Source organism: Arvicanthis niloticus, chromosome 13, assembly GCF_011762505.2.
Source record: "Arvicanthis niloticus isolate mArvNil1 chromosome 13, mArvNil1.pat.X, whole genome shotgun sequence".
Lineage (NCBI taxonomy): Eukaryota > Metazoa > Chordata > Mammalia > Rodentia > Muridae > Arvicanthis > Arvicanthis niloticus.
In genome coordinates this window covers 50,119,657-50,143,185 of record NC_047670.1, presented here as the reverse complement: position 1 = coordinate 50,143,185, position 23,529 = coordinate 50,119,657, and the positions used below count along the sequence as shown (strand labels likewise).

Sequence of the window (23,529 nt, the reverse complement as noted above, 5' to 3'; positions counted from 1 at the left end):
AGCTTAACTGTCTGTGCATGGAGCCCATACACTTTGACCATCAGCTTGAATCCCCGACAAGAGAGAATCTCAGAACTGGGCCCACTTCTCATTGTTCCATCTGGCCAAGTGGACGCCCAATGGTTTAGCCACTCGTGACCGCTAAGACCACAAATCCAACAGCCTGAAATCATGCTATGCACTCACTGCTTACACTTCTGAGCTGAAGTGTTGATCCTCTGGGTTAAAATCACCTCCTCAGCCGGGCAGTGGTGGCGCATGCCTTTAATCCCAGCACTTGGGAGGCAGAGGCAGGCGGATTTCTGAGTTCGAGGCCAGCCTGGTCTACCGAGTGAGTTCCAGGACAGCCAGGGCTACACAGAGAAACCCTGTCTCGAAAAACCAAAAAAAAAAAAAAATCACCTCCTCAGCAGAGCCACATAACCCTGTTTCTGGAGGGCAACATTGCTGCCCTGCTTCCAGCTTCTAGAAGCTTCTCTGGTGTATCCCCCTTCTTGATTCTGTCCTCAGCTCACATGCCCTGTCTTCTGATCCTCCAGCCTCATCTCTGTGTGTGTTCATGTGGTACTTACACATGTGTGTACATGAAAATGTAAGTGCATATTTATGGAGATTAAGGGCCAAGGTCAGTTGTATGTCCTATAAACATGTCCTGTAAACATTCTCTCTCTCTCTCTCTCTCTCTCTCTCTCTCTCTCTCTCTCTCACACCCTCCCTCCCTCCCTCCCTTCCTCCCTCCCTCCTTTCCATGTTTGTATGTGTGTGTCCATCTGTCTCTTTGTCTTTCTGTGTGTCTGTCTGCCTCTCCTTCTCTGCCTCTCTGCCTCTCTCTCTCTCTCTCTCTCTCTCTCTCTCTCTCTCTCTCTCTCTCTCTCTCTGTGTGTGTGTGTGTGTGTGTGTGTGTGTGTGTGTGTGTGTTTCTCTTGAGACAGGGTCTCTCACTGGCCTGGAGGTCACCAAGTAGGCTAGCCTGACTGCCTCACAAGTCCCAGCGATCTGTCCATCCCCACCTTCCTAATGCTGGGATTATAAGCACATACCACTATGCCCAGCTTTTCATGCCAGTTCTGAGGATGAAACTCAGGTGCTCAGGCTTGTAAACCCAAAACTCTGCAGACAGAGCCATCTCTGCAGCCCCCAGCCTCACTCCTATGCAGGTTCCATAATGACATTTAGAGCTGGCTCCCAATGTCATCTTCCCATACCCAAATCTTTAGCTTATTCTTCTCTAGTAAACAACCCTAGGGTGAGACAGTGTACCCATATGTCCTAGGCTTAGAATGTACGTAGCTCAGGGTGTCCTGCAGACAGGATGACTTTCTACTATTCTGTGTAGGTTGTCTAGAGGACCAAGGCAACAAACATAGTTGCCTTCTAGTCTGTCAACTATGACTGGTCAAGGTATTGCTCAAGCTCCTTATCAGGAAACTTGTGCCTCATTGGGATGACCCCTGAGTCTAGGTGCTGTAGGCTTCTGTGCCTGGTTGATGGTCACAGTCTGGGTAGGATGTGTGACCCTGACACTGGGGTTTCCTATGAGTCCTGACCAATGTATCTGCTGCCTATGACAGGCTAGGCTCTGTATGGTTACTACCCTGTCTGAATATTGCTTGGGCTTCAGGAGAGTGATAGCTATAGCTGTGCACAGGACAGCCAGACAGGAGCCTGTGGCACAGAAGGATGCTTTCCTTGTCTTGGAGCCTCAAGTCTGTCGGGGAACAACTGTTAGCAATGGGCAGACACAGCATCAAGGGCGTGGGAAGCCATAACCCTCATTGTGATCTGGCTGTTCCCCTTTTTTTGTTATAATATGGGGACACAATGGATATCTAGAATGCTTTAAGTTGGAAAGAAAGGCCAATTTCTTGCGATGCTTGAATATCTTTATAGCACTGAGTCCTGTTCAACCAATGGCCAGCCAGTGGCCACTGACCTCCTTTCAGCCCCCTGTCTTCCACAGTCCTAGTCTGCTGCTTCCAAAGCCCCCAGCTAACTGATGTCCAGTGTCCCCAGTTTATTGAACCCCAATATCCTCATCTTACTAAAGCTCAGCACCCCAGCCCACTGTCCCCCAACATTACTAGTCTACTGACACTCAGCACTGTTCACTGATACCTAGCACCCCTAGGCCACTGTCCCCAGCATTCCCAACCCACTGTCCCCAGCATTCCCAGTACACCCACACCAAACATCCCCAGCCCACAGTTCTCCACGGCGTCTCCTTTCTTTTCTGCTTATTGAGTGAACATCATTGTTGATTCCTTTTCTGTCTCCTCGTAGGCCATGGAGAGTAACCTCACTGGGCTTATTGGAGGGGCTGAGGGACCCAAAGGGGCCTCGAGGACATGAGGGGAAAATGCCATCTACACACCAAGGAGTGGGGCTTTGTGAGCATGCTCCCTTACGGGCTCTCTGACCTGGGACTCCTTTGCTGACCTTTCAACCCTGCCTGGAACTTTTTTTTTTTTTTTTTTTTTTTTTAGATGAGCAAGGAGCAGACAATGGTTCCGCAATGAAGGCCTGTTTAGAATCAGCTGTTTAGAGTGGCGTAGCTGACTGGAGTCAGGATTGGGGGCTTTGTAAGGAGCAGAGGAAAGGGAGGATGGGTATGGAAGAGGGTTTGGAGCACTGGATAAAGAATTCTTGGAGGTATTTACCTTCCAACCACACACCCAGAGATGACACATGTAGGTAGTCAGGGGTGAGAGACTGACCAAAGCCCCACCCACTAGAGCAAGAGGGATATAAAGACAGGCTGGTCCAGTGCTGGCTGGACACAGACACATGCTCTGCGTGTTCCCATTGCCCAAGATGAGGACTCACCTGCTTTGGTTGTTGCCCCTGATTCTGCTGGGATCCTCGGGTGAGCAAGGAAATGGGTACCCCTGTCTGGCATCCTGTCCCTGAATGGCATCCTGAGGGGTGGGATGACCTGGCTGAACCTGCTCCAAGATGATGTGGCCCTGCTGTCCAGAGGAGGTGCTGGAATAGGGAACTGGACTTGCTGGAGGCCCCATAGTCTAGTCACAGAGACATTTCATGGGTAGCTCCACACATCTTAAAATTCTTAAATTACATTAATATTCTCCCTTCCTTTCCTTCTCCCCTCCCCTCCTCTCCCCTCCATCTCCATCTCCCTCCCTCTCTCCTCCCTCCCCTTCCTTTCCCTCCCTTCCTTTCCTCCCCTCCTTTTCCCTCTCTCTTCCCTCTCTCCCTTCCTTCCCCTCCCTGCCCTCCCCTCCCTTCCCTCCCCCTCTTCCCTCCCCCTCCCTCCCCTCCTCTTTTCTCCCCTCCCCTCCTCTCCTCCCTCTCTTCCCTTCCCCTTCCCTCCCTCTTCCCTTCCTTTCCCCTCCCCTCCCTTTCTCTGAGAGAGAGAGAGAGAGAGAGAGAGAGAGAGAGAGAGAGAAAGAGAGAGAGAGAGTGTGTGTGTGTATGTGTGTGTGTATACATGTGATCATGCCAAAGTGTGCATGTGGAAGTCAGAAGGCAACTTGTTGGAACCAATTCCTTTCCACTGTAGATTTTGGAGATTTGAACTCAGGTCTTCAAGCTTGGCAGCAAGTGTCTCTACTCCCTGAGCCATCTCACTGGTCCTCTCACTCACTATTTTCTATTAAGCATAGCTGTCCTGCTAGACTTGCTGTCTCTTTGGCAAAGTCTTGTAGAATTAGCATCGTTTGGCTAGTGATGTTCTGGCATACGATCAGCAGCAAGGGCTGTGGGTTGCTCAGAGCCTTGGTTTTCTGTCCCAGAGACAGGGCCCTATGCTCTGGCACCTCAGCATGATTGCTGGGAGGCTATGTGGGTGGCTGGAGAACAGAATGGGCTGCTTGATGGTCAGTGCTCTCCTCAGAGCTGGGTCCCATGCTGTCTGGTGTGGTTATCAAGTGCCTCTGTCTCTGACCCCAGCTGTGTCTCTCCAGCTCAGGCGCTGCGGTGTCATGAATGCAGTGGTAAAGAGAACTGTTACAGGCCTGCACTTTGCTCAGACAAGAGCCGCTACTGCTTGACCATCTGGAATAGTGAGTATCTTGGTCCTAGGTAGGCAGGTCAGGGGACAGAACCTGCATCTGGCACCCGGGGATGCCGGCCTAAGGCAAAGCTTGTTGGTAGAATTGAGGAAGCTGGGCAGATATGGCCCTGAGAGCTTCCTGCAACTGTTCAGGAAAATGTTTCGAGTGTCCAGTCCTCCCTGCAAAATGAAACCCAGCGCCGCTGCCTTAGAAAGAGTGGGTGGGATATTCCAAGTGACCTGCTGTGTGTAGTACAGGCACATGAAACATGCAATTCTAACTGTTGCCAAGAGTGCTAGCTACTCAGAAAGGAAAGGAGGGGGGAGGAGAGCAAGTAACCCTAGTCATATTTCTGAGCCCCGATCCTGGGTCCCATGTTGAGTTCAATTCTCATCATACTCTGAACCTCGATCCTGGTCACACTGAGTCTTGATCTTCATGACCCTGAGCTCTGGCCCTGGTTACATGCTAAGCCTTAACCATAGCCCCATACTGAGCCCTGAACCTGGTTACCTCCTGAGTTTGACCCTACTGACATCTTGCTGTCTGACCTTTTGAACTGAAGGTTGCAGGTGACCTGGGTTTGCTGACGGGGCCAGGAGTGGGTCTTATAGGTCTCAGTAAATGACCCTCTGCCCTCTGTTTCTGCACGGCCAGGCCAGCAAACGTCTGTGACAAAAACATGTTCATTTTCCTGCCCTGACATTCATCAGACCACAGACAACTCTAGAGCCTCCTGCTGCAACACGGACCTCTGCAACAGTAGTGGGAGCCTCCATGTTAGCTGGGGACTGCTGACTCTCAGCATCTGGTATACCTATCTCAGCTGGTAGGTGCAGCACTCGCACACAGGCTCACAAGCAGCCGAGTTAAGAGTCCGGGCTTGGTGTCATCGTGAGACTGGAATGTGTAGCCATAGGCAGGGTACTTGTTTAACTCCAATCAGAAGGATTCCAAGAGACAGCCTCACCCCTGTGGCTAACGGAGACTGGGGCTACTGCCCAGAGTGCTACATTCAGAACTCTGGTCTGGTCATCTGCTGGCCTCCAAGAGTCGGTTTGAGGAAGTTGTCAAGGTCCTGAACCTGATACTGGGGGCTGAGGTAGGCCCCTCAGGAAGCCCAATGAGCTATTTTGAGCTGCTTCCTTTTCTTCTCTCCCCCCCCCCCCCAATCCCATGGTTTCCTCTGACTACTTCAGAGGAACTGAGCCACTTCAAAAGAGTTGAACTTCAATGCTGTCATTACCTGCTGACTGGTGGCCCAGGAGTGAAATGTGCTGCTTTAACCTGAATTCAAAGACACTTGGTAAATGGAAACCCTATGGAAAGGCCTCCTTTCAGGATGTGAGAGAAGAGCAGATGCTGAGACAGACTAGATTGAACAAGCTGTGGGTCAGACCGGCTTCAGCAAGGTTGTTGCATGCAATGCCAGCTGTGTAGCCTACAGCCTCAAATACGTCATCCCTGGGATGGATCCTCAGGATTTTATCCTGAGACAACACCAATCTCCTCAGGAATTCAGGAGCCCCTGTGAACGCCAGTCTATTCTGGAGCAAAGAACATCCAGAGCTGTCCAGCTGTGAGTGAAGCCTGAAGCGTTTCCTCTCTTCTCTGCCAGTGGTCCAGCTCCAGAACCCTGACAGTCATCCTAAGCGATTGTACATCTTCCATCAAAGAGAAGCTGCCACCATTCAGTGTGTGTCTGCTTCTCTCCTCATATCTGAAAGCCTAGGCAACGCTTTGCCCGGACAAAGAGAATGGATCTGGGAACTAAATTCTAAACTGGCAGCAGTTTTGGTGGGTGACTCCCCTGGCTGGATTCTCCCTAGCTCTCCAGAGCCATCTTTAGAGCACTGTGAGCTAATCATGTCATTCACTCTAGGCCCTTGTTCCATTCCAAGTACTTTCTGTGGTGTTTTTCATAGATTATTCCTCATCTAGGCCTGATCAAAAGGCGCCCAGATGGTGGTGTTTCCCCCCTTTACCCAGGCTGTGCTGTGAGGTACCATATCCGTGCCCTGGGTTTTCCACTTGCTTATCAGTAAAATGAGAATACAAGGCTTTGTGTCAAAAAGGCAGAAACAACAAATTAGGCCCAAGATGTGGTTCAGATGGTAGAGGGCTTGCTTTGCACTGTGTGAATCCCCGGCTTTCATTCTCAGCGCTGTGTCAAGGGAACGCTCTGGCTCCATCTATAACCCCAGAACTTGGGAGGTGGAGGCAGGAGGGTCAGAAGGTCAAGGACATCTTTGGCTTGATAGCAAGTTTGAAGTCACGTGAGGCCAACCTGGAAGATAAGAGACCATCTCTAAATAAACAAATAAACTATGCTATAGTCTCATTTTGTCTAATTTATAAAACTGTGTAATAATCTGTTGTTTTTTGTTATGACAGTGTTTCCCAACTACTGATAAGATCTTTGCAGCACCACTTTGCAGGTTAATGAAAGCGATGAGGACCAGAGCAGTTGAACTGCAGGGTCAGGCTCACTGACCACTCTGGGTGTGCATGGTGTGGGGAGCTGTGGGTTAGTGTTAACACGGGTGATGCTGGCCAGACACTGCAGGCCAAAGAGATCTTTCAGTGCGGATGGCGATCCCCGATTGCCCAAGGAAAGGAGCTCGCTTGAGTTGCTGATGCCACCCGAGCTAGCTGCCATCAGTCACTGCCTGGCTTCTGTCCAGAGTGTCCCTCTCTTGTCAACCAGTATCTGTGTGAGTCACCAAAATTGATTTCTCCGTTCTGAATTTCCTGTTCTTTGTCATATCTATGATTGCTTTTCTTTTCTTTTTAAAAGCAACTTCTGAGAATGCTTAGGGTGAAGGTCTTCTGATTGCCAAACCGATGTCGTCATTTGCTGTTTGAAATGTCTCATTCCATCCTCTTGCATGGATGCTGAGCTGAATTTACAGTGCCAGGTTGATGGCTGTGTCCCCTTTGTACATTTCTTGTATTATGCCATCGTCTGCTGACATTTAACGGTGCTGCTAGGGCATGATTTAAGTCCTTTGTCTGAAAGAGGTAAAAGCCATAGTCCTGCGGGCTTTTAATGCATGTGTTTCATTACTAGCCTCCTGTGCAGAAACTCTGAGGATGCTGGCTTTTATCCACAGTTGCTCCTGGATTGGGGTGAAGTCACCTAATCCAAAGCCCACGTTACATTGACACATTGGCTTGCTCACGTCAGCTACTGAATCTCGAACTAAAGTGAAGAATAAAATGGGGTGTGGATATGTTCACATTGTCACAACATCAAGACATCATAGACCCAAATGTTATGAGTCAGGGACACCTGGGCATTGTGTCTGTTGGATGTATTTGAAAAAAGATAGGTAGGACCCCCCCCCCAACACACACACACCCCTACGTCACCTCTTTTACTATACTGTGAGCAATAGTCCCACTGAGTGTTTCCACACAGAGTCACCCTTCCTGATGTCTGACCTACAGAATGGGTGGCACTTCACCTCGACAAGTCCTTGTCTTGCCACAAGCAATTATATCATGTCTACATTTGACATTACTAAAATAATTTGGCTCATTATGTGTGCATACCTTCCTGTAGCTTAGGTTGACAGTAGATAGTCACCCTGAAAGTGAAGACTTGCCTTTCACTGGCATAGCACTCAGTGCCTGGCACAGAGTGTTTGCAGCAAATATATGTTGACTGGGCACATAAGGAGGTGGGCTTGGCTACTTACTGTATGTTTTTATAGACACTGACACTACTGACTGATATTATATAGAGAACAAAAGGCTGATGAACAGTCATTCTTCAAATGTGATCAGATTTCTGCAAGGGGAGCTTGGAAGATGCCCAGAGCAAGGAGACTTCACTGCAGCCCCAAGGCAAATGCTGCCAGTGAGCACCCACCTCCCCACTGCAGCCATGGAGACTCTTCCATGGGTGCTGCAAGCAACTAACTGTCTTTAGGAGATTTATGAGCCAGAGACTCTGAAAATGCTGACAATCTTTCCACATCTAACAACTTCAAATACTCAAAATCATGTCAAAATGCATCTCAGGGATGTTGAAAGCACACAGCATTTTCTGGGGCCCATAAAGAGGAGGGATCTGGACAAGGGATCAGGCAGAACAGAAACCAATTTAGCAAGCTCCCCGTGTGGGCAGAGTTGCTACTTGCGTCTCACAGCCTGATATGTAAGATGAAAGATCAGAGGCTGAGATCTAAGTTGGGTTAGAATTTGGAGTGAAACCCTACAGAGGTCCCTGTGAATTCCTGAGAATGTCCAACAGCACCTATCCACCCACAGGAGCAGAAAGACTCTTCCTCCTCCTTAAATCAGCAACGTGAGTTTAGTAGAAGATATCTGGGGAGAGGAAGTGAGGACTTTTTTTGCTTTACTTTTTTGAATCTGCTCCTAAATGCAGAGAGACAAACCCATTTAAACAAAGCCATTTCTCAGGTAACTGAGCATTTAAAAAGCCCAATAACAGGCATCCGGAAATGTCAAGGATGGTTAAGATCCTGCACCCTGTGAGATGTAGGCTGATATGCCTGTGGCCACTCCACAATTTGCCCTAGTAGAGACAGGAAGAAGGACTTCTGAAGATTGACTGCCTGTTTTCTGTTTTGTATTGTTTTGTTATAGTCTTTGTAGGGAACACAGAGGTTTCTCATGGCTTCTTCTAAGCTTTACAAGTCAGAATAAAACCTTGTCACTATCTTGGATGGCCTTTTTGGGAGTAGCATAGTGTAGTCTCCAGCAAAAGTTCTTCCTCTGGTGACAGTTATTTCTGTCTTGATCTTCTTATTCACGGAACACATTAGGGATATGGTGTACTGTCCTTTCTATTCCTGGGGGGATGGGAGAACACAGGCTGACAACAAGAAGAAAGAGATTATTGTCTGGGAAGTATCCCTGACCCAGGTCTGGTCCATGTGAAACTTCAGGTGAACCCAGCCTGCCATATCTGCAGAGAGCAGTGTGCCATGGACATTGTACCACCCATCACCAGAGGCTTCTAGCATTGGTGAGTACTGGTAAGAGGACAGCAACTCATAGTCTCAAGCTGAGTGGCTCTTCCCCAAGCTCCAAACATGGACTCCTGAGCTGAAGTTACAACTTCAACTCTCAGTCACCCTTCTCTTACATGTGTTGCAACTGTCTTGAGGCCTCCCCTCCTGTGTCCCCCTGCCCCTGTCCTCCCTTCCTGGAGCCCGGCTTCAACGCCTCAGGTAATACATTAAGAGTATCATATTTTTGGTGAGGAAATGCATACTTCTAAGATCTCAACTAAACCTCTGTTTTATTTTTTTGCCTCTGGTACTCAAGCCAAACTGTCGACACCAGCCACTCAGAGTGTCATTAACAGAAACAGGGCAGCCCATAGGGGAAGGACTGGTCCCTTATGTCTGTATTTTTGAGAGTTTGATTTGCTCACAAGTTGGCAGAGGGGAGATTTTTTTTTTGAGGTCTCTGTTTGAAAAAAAAGTTTGATTTCATTGGATGCTCTGTGGCAAGATCCTCAATGGCTGGGACAAGCGTTACCTTTATCCTTTGTTCATCAAATCCCTCCTCTGGGTTGTTCTTGTCAGAGTCCTGACTGGAGTGTCACAGTTTCAGACTGGCCTGGGAGAAGACCAAGGCAGCAAGGATAAGGGTGTCTGCAGCTCACTGCTGTTAACCAGAGAGTTCCTAACACTTCCTTCCTTAGGCCTCAGAGAGAGGAGCATTCCATCCAGAGAGGTAGGTAAACACCCTTACCCAGGCTTACAGCTTATTCATTTCATTATTTAGATTTTTTTTTGAGACAGGGTCTCAATTGGCCTGGAATTTATGACAAAGCTCAGGATGGTCTGGAGCTTGAAGCAATCTTTCTGCCTTAGCCTCCTAAATGCTGAAATTACAGTCATGAGCCACCCTGTGGTAGTTTGAATAGGTCAGGCCCCTCATAAACCCATGTGTTTGAATGCTTTGCCCACCGGGAGCTTCACTATTAGGAGGTGTGGCCTCACTGGAGTATGTATTGCACTGTGGGAGGAAGTCCATCACTGTGGAGGTGGGCTTTGAAGTCTTATATATGCACAAGTTATATCTAGTGTGGCACACAGTCTCCTGCTGCATCACGCCTGCCTACATGCTGCCATGCTTCCCACCATGATGATAATGGATTTACCCTCTGACCCTGTAAGCCTGCCCCAATTAAATGTTGTCCTTTGTAAGAGTTGTCTTGGTCATGGTGTCTCTTCACAGCAATAGAACTCTAAGACACACTCCCAAGCCAGGCAGTTTATATACGGTATGGCCCTGGCAGAAGCACTCTTTGGAGAAGTGGAAAAAGCAAATGGAAACTCTGAAGAGAAGTTCCCATCAACACAACACAGCTACCTGATGTTGGAATCTGGAGAACTGGGGCTACAGAGCCAAGTGTTTGATGGAACCTCTGAGCTGTGAAGGGCCATGGAATCTGACTTAGAAATCCTCCAGGATTAGGCAGGGATTGTGCAAGAGGCTAGAGTTGGGGAGAACACACATTTGGAGACAGGAGGAAGGAACAGACTGCTCTGTCGCTCCAAGGACATGCAAAGAATCCAGGCTGCACGGGTCTGCCAAGGTCACCTCGCATCTCATATGGGCTGAGGCCCACAGCAGACATGCCATATATTGCAGCCTGCAGAAGATCCATGGCAGTTCTCATACACACCTCTTCTCAGCTGTACCTCAGGAAAGGACGGGGGATGGGGAGCTGAAAAGACTGATGTGAGTCAAGAGAATAGCAGGATCACACCTGTCCCTGGCTAACACACACACCCTGCTGGGCTTTAGCACTGTGCCTGGGATTTCTCTCACCAATACCTGGCTTTTCCTGCTATGCACTCTAAGCATGGAGAGACCTCCTGTCCTCTCTGCCCATAGGCTCTTCCATTCCAACTCCTTGGCAGCTCTATTTTTCTTTTCTCACATTTGGATGGAGTTCACCTTTCCTGAACTCTCTTTTTTAGCCTCAGGGGTCCCTGGGGTCTTACTGTAGCAGCAGCAGCAGCAACAGCAGCAAGACACACAGGCAGACACACAGGCTGGAGTCCTACATGCTATAAGAGATCTATCTCATCAGGACCTCTGCTGGGGTCTCCTGAGCCCCTGTGCCACTTGGGAAGTCTCTCAACTTGAGTCCAGACAGTCTTAAGGGATGCAGACGTGTGAACCAAATCTCAAAGAGAATCCTTTCTGATTGGGGCCATAGTGGACCACAGGAAGTGCAGCTCATGAGCGCCCCCAGGTGGAGATCTGGGGTAGTGCATCTGCTGAGTCTGCCTTAGAGTCCCAGGGCTCAAGGCTGTATGGAACCTTGTGAGCCCCTGTGCTGGCAGCGCTGGTGGAGGAGCCAGTAAGCAGCACTCCTCCAGGGTTGTTTCTGTTTCATTTCCTGCCTTGATTTCTTCAACACTGGATTGTGTGCTGGAAGAATAAGTGGCAATAAATCTTTTCTTCCGCTTTTGTTTTCCGGTCAGAGTGTTTTATCACAGCGACAGAAATCTGTGTTTTAAGTACCCCTTAAAACACAGACAAATAAATAAAGCCAAAGGTTACAAAGGAGGCGCTTTTCTGATAATAAAAGCTGTCAGACAAACTGTCTAGAGCCATGGATCAGGGGAGCCATAACAGACGGAGACAGGATAAAGCCCACTGGGTAGTTCTAGCGAGCTCCGTAAGCACCACAGACTATCACCAATGCTATTTCTGCCGTGCAGAATTTTGCAGTAAGATCCTGTTGCTGAAGGCACAACATCCTTGAGATGTAGACTCAAGCTGGCTCTCAACTGGAAGCTTCATCTGCACTGGCCATCTTTCATAGTACCAGTAGGTACTATGCACGCTGATAAAGGAGAAAAGTAGCCATCCATATCACCTAGTTGCAAACCCTGTGAGCTGTGCTACTAGTATGCCTGACAAGGTATGCCCATTGCTGCAACGGTGGGATGAGCATCACGGGAGGAACAAGCTCCTCCTCCTCTCCTTCTCCTTCTCCTTCTCCTTCTCCTTCTCCTTCTCCTTCTCCTTCTCCTTCTCCTTCTCCTTCTCCTTCTCCTTCTTCTTTCTTCTTCCTCCTTCTTCTTCCCTCTTCCTCCTCTTCCTCCTCCTCCTCCTTCTTCTCCTTCTCCTTCTTTCTTCTTCCTCCTTCTTTCTTCTTCCTCCTTCTTTCTTCTTCCTCCTTCTTCTTCCCTCTTCCTCCTCTTTCTCCTCTTCCTCCTCCTCCTTCTTCTCCTTCTTCTTTCTTCTTCCTCCTTCTTTCTTCTTCCTCCTTCTTCTTCCCCTTCTTCTTCTTCTTCTTCTTCCTCCTCCTCCTCCTCCTCCTCCTCCTTCTTCTTCCCCTTCTTCTTCTTCTTCTTCTTCTTCTATAAATTGGGTTTAATGAATACTCCATGAAATGGCATTTACAGCAAACACCGTCAATGAGGCTAAGAATCTATGGTAATGGCCTATACGGAAAAATCTAGTATTACTATTCTGCTAAATAGATAGAAATTAAAATTAATCCTACAACATAATCACCTATATATCAGTGTATCTCCCAATCCTCTTTAGAGAAACTACTTACAGTAAATGACAGTTATAAATAACACTGTCGTGGAGTGCTCAGACACAGATGAGACATTCATTTCACACCCCTCTCCTCAGGACTCAGGGGTCTATGTGGAAGGCAGAAAGGTTGTAAGAGCCAGAGGCGGTGGATGTAGGATTTCAAGGAGATAATGATTTCCAGACATGGCCGGGCAGATGTACACACGAACCCATAGCAATTGTGACAGCATGTGTTAGACCTACATAACCTCAGGCCAAAGAACATCCCAGCAATGGAGCAGAGGAGATGGGCCCACAATCCCACAATAGCTGAGAATCTGTTTTAGTGGGATTACCAAGTCATATATGCTGCAGGAAACACAGCATAGAGTAAGCATTGGAGAAACCAGGACTGTCAATCATTTGAGCCTATTTGCTTCAATGGAAGGAAATGGGTGATGCCTGGTCACCAGGAATGCCCCTGATAGTGGTCAAATAACCTGGGTAACCCTTGGCTATTCTATTAGGAGCCAGACTCTACCTGAATCCCCTCAATATTCTGAGGACTGTTTAGGGTCCAATCCTTGGCTTTGTCTCTCAGTGAACACAGTCATCCCTGTCTAACAGGCTCCAGGTACTTTGCATCTTCCACCAATAGAATCCATCCTTATGCTTACCACCGATCCTTCCTCTAGGTCCTGGCCCTGGGCTCTGTTTATCAACCAATAGAATTCATTCTTATTGTAAAGGTGGCAAAACTTTGCTACCTTGCTAGGGAGTTTTGATGTAGCCCAGCCTAAAGCTTTGCTGTGATAATTGTTACATGAAACCCTTATCAAGAGTTTTATTGTGGTTAAATGTGTAAGGAGAAGCCATGAGGTCAGACCCTGGAGGTTTTGACCCACTGTCTGCAAAGATGGTACTGATTTAAGTTTCATTCTTCACCTTATGTGGATCACCTACACAGCCAGACCAGTCCCAGAATATCTTTCACTAATGGGTGAGGGCCAGTAATTACTCAGTTCACACGGTGGGATGCCTCTGTAGTCCCAGTCTAGTACTGGAAGCCCAGGAAATTCTCAGAAGTTGCTCGTCTTTATTCAACAATGGAAGCTTGGAAATGCTGATTCTGCTTTCAGGAAAGGAATCATCATCGCCATCACCATCACCATCACCATCACCATCACCATCACCATCACCATCACCATCACCATCACCATCACCATCACCATCACCAGCAGCAGCAGCAGCAGCAACAGAGAAGTCAACTACATGTCAGGAGGGAGGCTAAGCAAGCAAAAAGGCAGAGGATAAATGTTCTTCCAAAATACTCTTTTTATCTGAATGTGGGTTAGTTCCTGGCATGAACATGGTAACTCTCAACCATCCACAGCTCCGATTCCAAGAGAGCTTATACACTGACCTCCAAGGACTCTAGACACACATGTGGTACACACACACACACACACACACACACACACACACACACAAAATCAGGCAAATTACTCTTACATAAAAATAAAATGAATAAATATTTTTCCGGAGGGGATGTGAAATGGTGCTAATTTCAAAAATGTGAGAAGAAAGACCACGGGCCCAAATCATCATGTCCAAATTAATTAAAGCAAGCAATTTATTAAAGCGAGCCTTTTAATTTGTGTAATGGGCTGCTTCTCCCTAAGGAGGGGTTTGAGCACTAGATGTGAGGAAGATAAGGTTTGTATAGCTCAGGGGTAGGGGGTTTCCAAACGGGGGATTTGGTGGGCAAAGCAAGTGGGATTACGGGAGAACACCAGCATAACAAATCGGTTCCTCCTGGAGCAAGGACATTGTTGAAAGGTGGATATAACAAGGTAGTCATAACAACAGGTTGTCATAGCAAGGCAGTTGTGAGTGGTCAGACAACCTTTTGAAACAAAGTTAAGGTTGCAAGATGGTTATAAACAACTTTTTGAAGCGAAGGCATGATTGCCATTTCTGGAACAGTGTCCAATTAAATCATTTGTAGTTAAGGATACAGGTGCAACATAGCCCGATTCTTGAGAAACAGAAGTCTAGTCAAGCTTTGGAATAAGCCTAGTTTGTCTTTACTGTAAGATGGCTCTTAAGCCTTAAATGGAGGCAGGCTGGTTCTTCAGTGGCTCACCTCTTAATAGCATTTGTCATTCAAGCCCGATGACTTGGGTTCAATCCCTGGATCTCAGTGACATGAGAGAACTGACTCTTGAAAGCTGACTTCCAACCTCTACACATGTACAAAAGCATCCACACACAGATACTCAATAAAACAATAATAAATTTGAAGTTTATTTTTCTAACCAGTCTTAGCTAAAATGGAAACAACACAAGTTTACCCCTGAACTCATTTGGGAAAGCGAAAGTAAAAAGGATTTAAAAGAAGATTGATTTATTCTTAATTAATTCTGTGGTGTCTGTCTTAGTTAGGGTTTTATTGCTGTGAAGAGACACTATGACCAAGGCAACTCTTATAGGGGACAACATTTAATTGGGGCTGGCTTACAGGTTCAGCGGTTCAGTCCATTATCATCATGGTGGGAAGCATGGCAGCCTGCAGGCTGATATGGCACTGGGGGAGCTGAGATTTCTACATCTTGATTATTGGAAGATAACCAGGAGGAGACTGGATATGTTTCACATTGGGGATAACTTGAACATTTAAGACCTCAAAGTCCCACCTCCACAGTGACACACTTCTTCTAGCAAGGCCACACCTCCTTCAATAGGCCACATCTCCTAATAATGCCACTCTCTACTGGTCAAGCATATTCAAACCACCACAGTGTCTGTGTGTCTCTATATGTGTCTGTGTGTATGTATATGTGCCTGTGTCTATTTCTGTGTGTGTTTCTGTATCTGTGTGTGTATGTCTCTTTCTGTGTGTGTACGTGTGTGTGTTTGTCTGAGTCTCTGTGTTTTTGTGTATGTGTCTGTATTTGTGTGAGTGTGTCTCTGTGTGTCTGTGTATATCTGATGTGAGTCTATATCTGCGTTAGAGTCTTTGTGTGTCTCTCTCTCTGTGAGTCTTTGTCTGTGTCCACATGTATGTTTCTGTGTGTGGGTTGGATATGTGGTACAGGTGCCTGAATTAGAAGAAGTTGGATCCCTCGAGTTGAAGTCACAGGCAGTTTCAAACTCCCTGATATGGGTGCTGGGAACTTAAATTCTTTGCAAGAACAGCACATTTTAAATTGCTGAGCCATTTATATCACCCCCAAGAAAAGAGTTCAAAACAACGTTTGTATGGATCAGCTTTACTCCCAAATTTTATCCATATTTACACTAATTAGAACGTGCATTTTGTTTTTTAAACAAAGGCTCATAGAAGATATGGTCATCCTCCTGTGGCACTAATGGAAAATAGTAGGACTTTTACAGGTTGGGGCCTTGCAGGAGGAACTTATGTCATGTTGGGAGTGTGAACTTGAAAGGATCCAGACCCTTCTTGTCTCTCTCTCTTTCACTTCCCTGATGCTGTGAGGTGAGCAGTTTCCTCTCATGCACATTCTAACCACAACATACTCACCACTGGCCCAAAAGCAACAAAGCCAACTGACCATGGATTGGCACCACAAATCCAAATAAACCTCTTCTCTTTGTAAGTTCTTATCTCCGGTATTTCACCATAGTAGCAGAACACTGACTAACAATATCCTTCATCAAAGGACCTATAAGGGGAGTGAAAATCTTAATGTTTAAACTTGTCTTATTTTTTCAGACCACGGATAATGGGAGAGGACAGTCCTGGTCCGGGAACAGGCTTGCTCTCAGGATTTCATGTGCCACTGTGATGTCACTACCAGGATGCCACAAGTGCTATTCTGGTCTCACATGTAGCAATGATGAAAAGCTTTCTTCGTTTTAAAGAAACTGAATCCAAAGTTGTTGGAGGAAAACCACAATGCTTTTATACACTTTCTAGTCCTTAGATTTATTTTCACTAAAGCGCCCCCCTAAACACAAAACCCAAGTCTATTAAAAGAAACCAAGGTCTTCTATGATATCTTCAAAAGAGAAAGGATCCATCCATCTTCCTCTTTTCATCTATAGAAAGAAGAGAGTGATCTCTGCCCCCTTCTAGAAGCCTCAGGCAACACAGTCCCCCATGTGGACACTATACCCACTCTCAGTTTCTACCCACCAGCGGGCTTTGCAGGTATTAGGGAGCTGGTCATATGCTTCTACTGACAGTTGAACCCCAGCCATGACCAGAGCCCAAATGTCTCAGACAGGTCCAGGGACAGTTTCTTCCATGACGTGATGAGTCGAACAGGACAGTACTTAGGCAGGATAAAAGGCTGTGAGCTGAAGAGGGAGGATGGCAATGGCTCTCAGGGTGAAAGCAGATGTGTGGCTGGCAAGATCCTGGTGGTGCCTGCACAGGACAAGGGCACTGGGCACCATGGCAACACTGGCCCCCAAGACACTGCAGCCCTTTGAAGCCATCCCACAGTACTCCAGGAACAAGTGGCTGAAGATGATACAGATCCTGAGGGAGCAGGGCCAAGAGAACCTACACCTGGAGATGCATCAGGTCTTCCAGGAGCTGGGGCCCATTTTCAGGTGAGGGGCTTCCTTACCCATAGCCAAACTCTGCCAGAGCTTCCTGCCCTCTGGTTGCCCAGGCTCTGCAGGGTATGAGGTGCTGCATTCTCCAGTAGGCACCAGGCATTCCATCTGTAGGAAGACAGGGAGGGAGCACAGGAGGTTATGGGCCTGATTCATGGGTTCTCCCATGGACAGAGAAAGGCACTGCTCACTGCTGAGAGGACAGAGTTCTGTGGTGCTGAAGTGGAGGGGAGTCAGGCAGACACTGGGTGAGCCCTGCTGTGGGGGAAAGCAAGGGCTAGGAGAGGATGAGATGAGAGAGTACTCTGACAGGGCTGGCTTTGCAGGGAGCTCAGGTAGAGGGCATTTCACTTACTGCAGGGTGTGCTTCACCCCACAGGTACAGTGTAGGAAGAACACAGATAGTGTCTGTGATGCTGCCAGAGGATGCTGAGAAGCTGCACCAGGTGGAGAGCATGCTCCCCCGTCGGATGCACCTGGAGCCCTGGATGGCCCACAGAGAACTTCGTGGCCTGAGACGTGGTGTGTTCTTACTGTGAGTGGACATTGGGAATGAGGAGGGAGGTGAGATTGGTGGCCTAGATACAAGATGCAGATCCTGTTTGGGTGGCAGCGTGGATACCAGTAAATGCCAAGCATGGCTTGATTTGTTACCATGCCATGCAGATCCTGGGCCTGAGGACGAGGAAGGTGGCAGAGGAATGCCTCTTGCCCCAAGCTTCTGCTTTGAATAGGCTTTTCTAGAATGTGGCTCTCTTTACTACCAGTTTCAAAGTTGACCCAGGAAAGGGGGTGAGGGGCACTGACTTAGGGCCACAGACAGCTTCTGCCACAGGCTGATATCCAGCAATGAAGTCCTTCTTTTGTATGGGGTCATTTTGCTTCCAGAGATTTGAGATAGACTGTTCTGGGCTGGAAGGGGTGCAGAACAAGGCATTGGAGCTCCTGTGGACTCACAATCAAGACTGAGTCAGGTGGTAAGAGAGGCGGGAGTCTTCTCTTGCAGCTGGATGCACATTTAGAGAGCTAAGCAGGGGCTCCTGGTACTTGGAGTGGATAGGCCGGAAAGAGGGCACTAGTGGATTCTGGGAGGCCTACCAAGGGAAGTCATACAGGCATACCAGTCCATGTCAGAGGGAACTCTTTTGAGGATAAAATATTTTTGGGAAATAGGCACACGGGTTAGGCACTTACCAGATGGAATCTGGCAGGGAGGCCAGATGCAAATTGCAGCTGTAGGCAAAGTATGCATGTACCTTTGAGAAAGCAGAGAGCCCATATGTGTGCAAGTATGTACCTGTATGTATTCTTGCATGTGTGTAAATGTGTCCATGTCTTTTTGTATAGCTGTGAAAGTGTGTGTTGTCTGTATCTGTGACTCTGTGTGTATTTACATCTTTGTACATGACTGTTGTGTACATTTTGTGCAGACAGGGACTTGTTTACATATGTTTTTGAAGTCCTGTATGGCTACCTGTGTAAATGAACATGCGATCACTGCCGATCACAGGCTTTAGCACATAAAAGGACATGCTTCCTGCTTGTGTGGCTCAATATGCAAACTCCTGCTTGTCATTTACTGGAGAATTGCCATGGGAGCCCTGCATCCTGGTCATCAGTTTGTGGATGTTGTGAGTGGTCCTCTGCTGAGGCTCCTGCCTTAGGGAAGATGGGATCCCTTAGCTGAGACAGGCAGATGCTGATGTCTCAGAGACCACACACTACAGGATGACAGGGCGAGTGAGCTCAGCTAGGGCTTCTTTTCTGTGGGGTGGTGGTCTAGGCCAGGTAGGCAGAGCTCGTCGGCAGAGCCTCCTTTGTCTCTGGGTATGGATGTGCTAAATCAACTTTAGACTTAGTTGATTTAGCCCAACATATGGAGGCTGCTTTGGAAGAAAGGAGTGGGGTCAGGACCTGCAGAGTTTACGTCTGAGCTCGTCATTTCTTGTCTTTCATTTCTTTGAGTCAGGAAGATGGACGTAGGCCTGGGGTCTTCCCTTGGAGATGTCTGTAGCTCTGCTCTGTGTCCTACAGAAATGGGGCAGAATGGCGTTTCAATCGACTGCGGCTGAACCCAAATGTGCTGTCACCAAAAGCCGTTCAAAAGTTTGTCCCCATGGTGGACATGGTGGCAAGAGACTTCTTGGAGACGCTGAAAAAGAAGGTGCTTCAGAATGCTCGTGGGAGCCTTACCATGGACGTCCAGTCAAATCTCTTTAACTACACTATAGAAGGTATGTGGCCAGGAGAGAGTCTCAACTTAAGGGCGTCAGGGAGGGAGGCATGTCTAGGAGGGAGAGCCAAGGCAGTCTTGATGACAGGGATTACCTTATTTCAGGGGTACTATTCTTTCTGCAGCCAGCAACTTTGCTCTTTTTGGAGAGCGGCTGGGTCTCCTTGGCCATGACCTGAGTCCTGGCAGCCTGAAGTTCATCCATGCCCTGCATTCTGTGTTCAAGTCCACCACACAGCTCATGTTCTTACCCAAGAGCCTGACTCGCTGGACAAGCACCCGGGTGTGGAAAGAACATTTTGAGTCCTGGGATGTCATCTCTGAGTATGGTGAGGGCTGCTGACCTGGGCCGTGCCGTGGGACAGGAGACACCCAGTCAGCCTAGTTACCATTTCTCTTTACTCAGGCTTACACTGGGCTCGTTTCAAATGATGGCAACTGCCGCTTCCTGCTCTTCTAACGTGTTCCCACTAAGCCTATGACTGAACTGACTCAGAGATAACGGGGAGGCGGGGTGAGGGAGTAGGGACTGTCATCGGATCATGAGGGTGGGATGCACAATAGGACATCGGTGGCTGCTTGTATTGAAGCTCCCACCTCACATCCCTAGCCAACAGATGTATCTGGAAGGTGCACCAGGAGCTCAGACTTGGTAATCCTCAGACCTACAGTGGCATTGTGGCAGAACTGATATCTCATGGAGCTTTGCCTCTCGACGCCATCAAAGCGAACTCTATGGAGCTCACTGCTGGGAGCGTAGACACGGTCAGGCCATGCTGTGGGGATCCCCCGGGAGTCCTTGTCTGTGTTCCCCAAAGCATTTCCTATGACCTGCATACCCAGGCTTTTTCTCCCTGGAGCCTCTTGCCCTTGACTGAAGGCTGTACCTAGAGGTATGCCAGGAAGAGAGAGGTCTTTAGGTGAATAGGCAGAGATCAGTGAGCTCATGAAAGAGGAGCCTTTGCTCGGGCAACATTGGGCTCATGGATGGGAGGCAACGGGGTGGGTGGTTGGCTGCCTAAGGCAAGAGACAAGGAGACAGGTGAGGTCAACAGAAGGGAGGGTTCTATCAAGAAGAGCCATGCATCAGGATTTATAACACATTAGATGCACACAGAGTCAGCATGCCCAGGTGGAGCACGGAGGCAGGCTGGTGACATCAGTGAGAGACTTCAAAGGCTGTTTCTGTGGGTTGTGCCGTGAAAAGAGGCAATCTGGATATAGAGGCTAGGGTATCACTCAGGAGCCTCTCACTCAAGCAAGAGGAGGTAGGGTGGGGAACGTGGACCTATTTCAGGCTTGGGAAGTGAGGTAAGTGCTGAGGAGCTTGAGGACAGCCATTGTCATTCAGGTACTGGAAAATGTAGAGTGGCCATGTCCCAACAAGACACCCAGGTACCACTGTGTATCAGAGCGGGCTGTGAGCACCAGACCATGAAGGTACTTAGACAGTGTCCAGGACTGGGATGTCTGTGGCCTGTCTCTTAGGAATTAGAGCAAGGAATTTAGGTAAACATTAGGGCAAAGATCACGACTCCCTGGGTTCTTATTCTGCTATGTCCATGCACTTCCCCTAGGGAAGGGCATCTTTGTAGTATTGATGTCCTTGGGGAGGGTGTCTGAGACTGCTCTCTGGCTTCTATAGACAGCAATCCCCTTGGTAATGACCCTTTTTGAGCTGGCTCGGAACCCAGATGTTCAGCAGGCCCTGCGGCAGGAGAGCCTGGCAGCTGAGGCCAGCATCACTGCAAATCCCCAGAAGGCCCTGTCAGACCTGCCTTTGCTGAGGGCTGCCCTTAAAGAGACCTTGAGGTAGGTGGTGACTGCCCTTCCTTCCCTGCTGTTCAGTACTCCCTCTTTTCTTTTCTGGGTCCATGTTCTCTGCTCTTCTTCCTATGGCTGGGTGCTATTGTTCCTCGGGAGGTTGTTGGCTGAGCTCAGCAGATCCAGGAACGACAGCCCTGGAGGATCTGAGGGAGAAAGGTGCCGATGTGGAGAGGAGAAGCCGTTCATATCTGAGGCCTCTGTTGTTGCTTCCTCATCTCCAGGCTCTATCCTGTTGGTGGCTTTTTGGAGAGAATTCTAAGCTCAGACTTGGTGCTTCAGAACTATCATGTCCCTGCTGGGGTGAGTGATTTTCATACACCCACCAATTGCCTGCCCTGCTCTGCATTACCTCAAAGAGGCAGCTGACCTTGCCTTTGGCATCTGCCCACAGACATTGGTCCTATTTTATCTCTACTCCATGGGCCGAAACCCTGCAGTGTTCCCAAGGCCTGAACGCTATATGCCTCAGCGCTGGCTGGAGAGGAAAAGGAGTTTCCAGCACCTGGCCTTTGGCTTTGGGATGCGTCAGTGCCTGGGGAGGCGTCTGGCAGAGGTGGAGATACTGTTCCTGCTTCACCATGTGAGCAGCTCTGGGTGGGGCTTGTGAGATGTGGGGGTGGGGGGTGCTGATAGGCAGTATTTGGAACAAAAGCATAGGCCTTCAGGGTCTATCTGGGCTTTTTGTGTTTGATGAGGTCTCCAGAGCAGAGCTGAGCCCTCCGGCCTCCACAGGAAGTCCTATTTTCAGCATGGTGGCTGCACTAAACAGTTTAGCAGTAGATGGGCCAGTGCTATGCCCTGCTGAGGAGGCCATACGGACTCTCCCCACCCCAACCTTGTGTTCCAGATACTGAAAACCTTCCAGGTGGAGACACTGAGGCAAGAGGACGTGCAGATGGTCTACCGCTTTGTCTTGATGCCCAGCTCCAGCCCAGTCCTCACTTTCCGGCCTGTCAGCTAGTCACTTTTGCATCCTAGTCAGGCTACCAGCCTACCTCTGTCCTGACACCCAAGGTCACATTTCTCTGCCAGCAGAATTTTTGGGGGGGATGGGGGTAGGGGATGTCCATGGCCATCCTTTAACATCTGTACAAGGTTCACAGCTGAATACCTCCAGCATCAGGGACAGGCAAGGCCAGGGAAGAGATTGGAAGTATCTTGGTGGCAGCAAGCAATCTCTGCTGGGTGGCCTTCCCCATGTTTTCCAAAGGTCACTCCAGGTGTCCATGGCCTTTCGAGGGCCTCAGAGTAAAACCAGAAGTCAATCCCTTCCTTGTGCTACCCATTATTATGACATGAGCCACAAAAACATTTTCACACACACATATGGGTTTGTGGGGGCAGAAAGATGCATAGATGATAGATAGATGGTATATAATAGATATATAATAGATGATAAATAGTTAATAGATAGATGATAGATAGCTGATAGATTATAGATAGATGATAGATAGATATATAGATAGGTGATAGATAGTCAGATATCTCTGTGTTTTGTTTGATGAAGCAGTTTCACAGTGGAGTTGGTATGTATGAGCTGGTGACTACAGCATTTATAAGAGCAGGCACACTTGCACTTGCTAAGGACTAGGTGGTGGTGGTATCAAAGATGCAGGCAGGAGGACTTGCTGGAACCCTGATAGTTGTGAAGTTCCTACAGGGATGGATGACTTCTTCCAGGAGGTCAGGGTGTTGACTTCTGCCAGCTCATGCCGCTTGGACAAAGGCTTATTCTCTTGAATTGTGAAAGTGGCCCAGAGCATGAGCATTTTTCAGGTTTCCTTTCAGTTGCAAGAATGTAAGGCAAAATGTTTTGGCCAAGAACAACGGTCTCACAGGGTGTCCTGTGCTCGGCACCGAAGCACATCTACTTGAACTTTGGGTGCCAAATTCCTAACTCTAGGGCCTTTGAGAATGAGGCAGTGTGGAGACAGGGTCTTTAACGAGGTAATTTTTGTGAAACAAGGTTACTGGGTTGTGCCTAATCCAATCCTCAAAGAGCCTCCCAAGAAGAGAGTGAGGTCACAGACCCACAGAGATAGCCTCCATGTGGAAGACAAGAAGTCGGTGTTCTGCAAGCCATGGAAAGCGGTTGGAACTCCTGCCCTCTTGGCTCCATCAATCAGCCACATCCTTAGCTGTGAAAAATAAACTTCTGTTGCTGAAGTCCCAGTTTGAAGTCTTTTGCCATGACAGTCAAAGCCAACATGATCTGCTAAGCAGGGGGCACTTGTGGCTCATAGTCCCCTAACACCAAGGAAAAGGGTTCCAAGGCATTGCACTATTGCGAGGTGGTGGGATTGTTATGGGGTATAGCTCAGTGGAAGGAAATCTGGGCTT

The 23,529-nt window shown here is 48.3% G+C and overlaps 2 protein-coding genes across 2 annotated transcripts; both read left to right on the top strand.

Annotated features, from left to right (window-relative positions):
* Positions 1-2,783: 2,783 nt before the first annotated feature.
* On the top strand, positions 2,784-6,343 carry LOC117719256 (lymphocyte antigen 6D-like). The gene is made up of 3 exons (XM_076911506.1): positions 2,784-2,863; positions 3,924-4,022; positions 4,671-6,343. Exons 1-3 carry the CDS (start codon positions 2,785-2,787, stop codon positions 4,844-4,846), a joined length of 354 nt encoding a protein of 117 aa, XP_076767621.1. The 5' UTR covers position 2,784; the 3' UTR covers positions 4,847-6,343.
* A 10,386-nt stretch (positions 6,344-16,729) lies between these two features.
* Cyp11b2 (cytochrome P450 family 11 subfamily B member 2) lies at positions 16,730-23,311 on the top strand. Its single transcript, XM_034517190.2, has 9 exons — positions 16,730-17,123; positions 17,509-17,664; positions 19,164-19,363; positions 19,488-19,691; positions 19,973-20,127; positions 21,008-21,174; positions 21,411-21,489; positions 21,581-21,769; positions 22,037-23,311. Exons 1-9 carry the CDS (start codon positions 16,879-16,881, stop codon positions 22,148-22,150), a joined length of 1,509 nt encoding a protein of 502 aa, XP_034373081.1. The 5' UTR covers positions 16,730-16,878; the 3' UTR covers positions 22,151-23,311.
* Positions 23,312-23,529: the final 218 nt, after the last annotated feature.

Coding starts and splice junctions, on each gene's coding strand:
- LOC117719256 (XM_076911506.1), top strand. CDS start 2,785: ATGCTCTGCGTGTTCCCATTGCCCAAGATGAGGACTCACCTGCTTTGG. Junction 2,864..3,923: donor GATTCTGCTGGGATCCTCGG/GTGAGCAAGGAA, acceptor GTGTCTCTCCAG/CTCAGGCGCTGCGGTGTCAT. Junction 4,023..4,670: donor CTGCTTGACCATCTGGAATA/GTGAGTATCTTG, acceptor CTGCACGGCCAG/GCCAGCAAACGTCTGTGACA.
- Cyp11b2 (XM_034517190.2), top strand. CDS start 16,879: ATGGCAATGGCTCTCAGGGTGAAAGCAGATGTGTGGCTGGCAAGATCC. Junction 19,692..19,972: donor GGATGTCATCTCTGAGTATG/GTGAGGGCTGCT, acceptor TCACATCCCTAG/CCAACAGATGTATCTGGAAG. Junction 21,490..21,580: donor ACTATCATGTCCCTGCTGGG/GTGAGTGATTTT, acceptor ATCTGCCCACAG/ACATTGGTCCTATTTTATCT.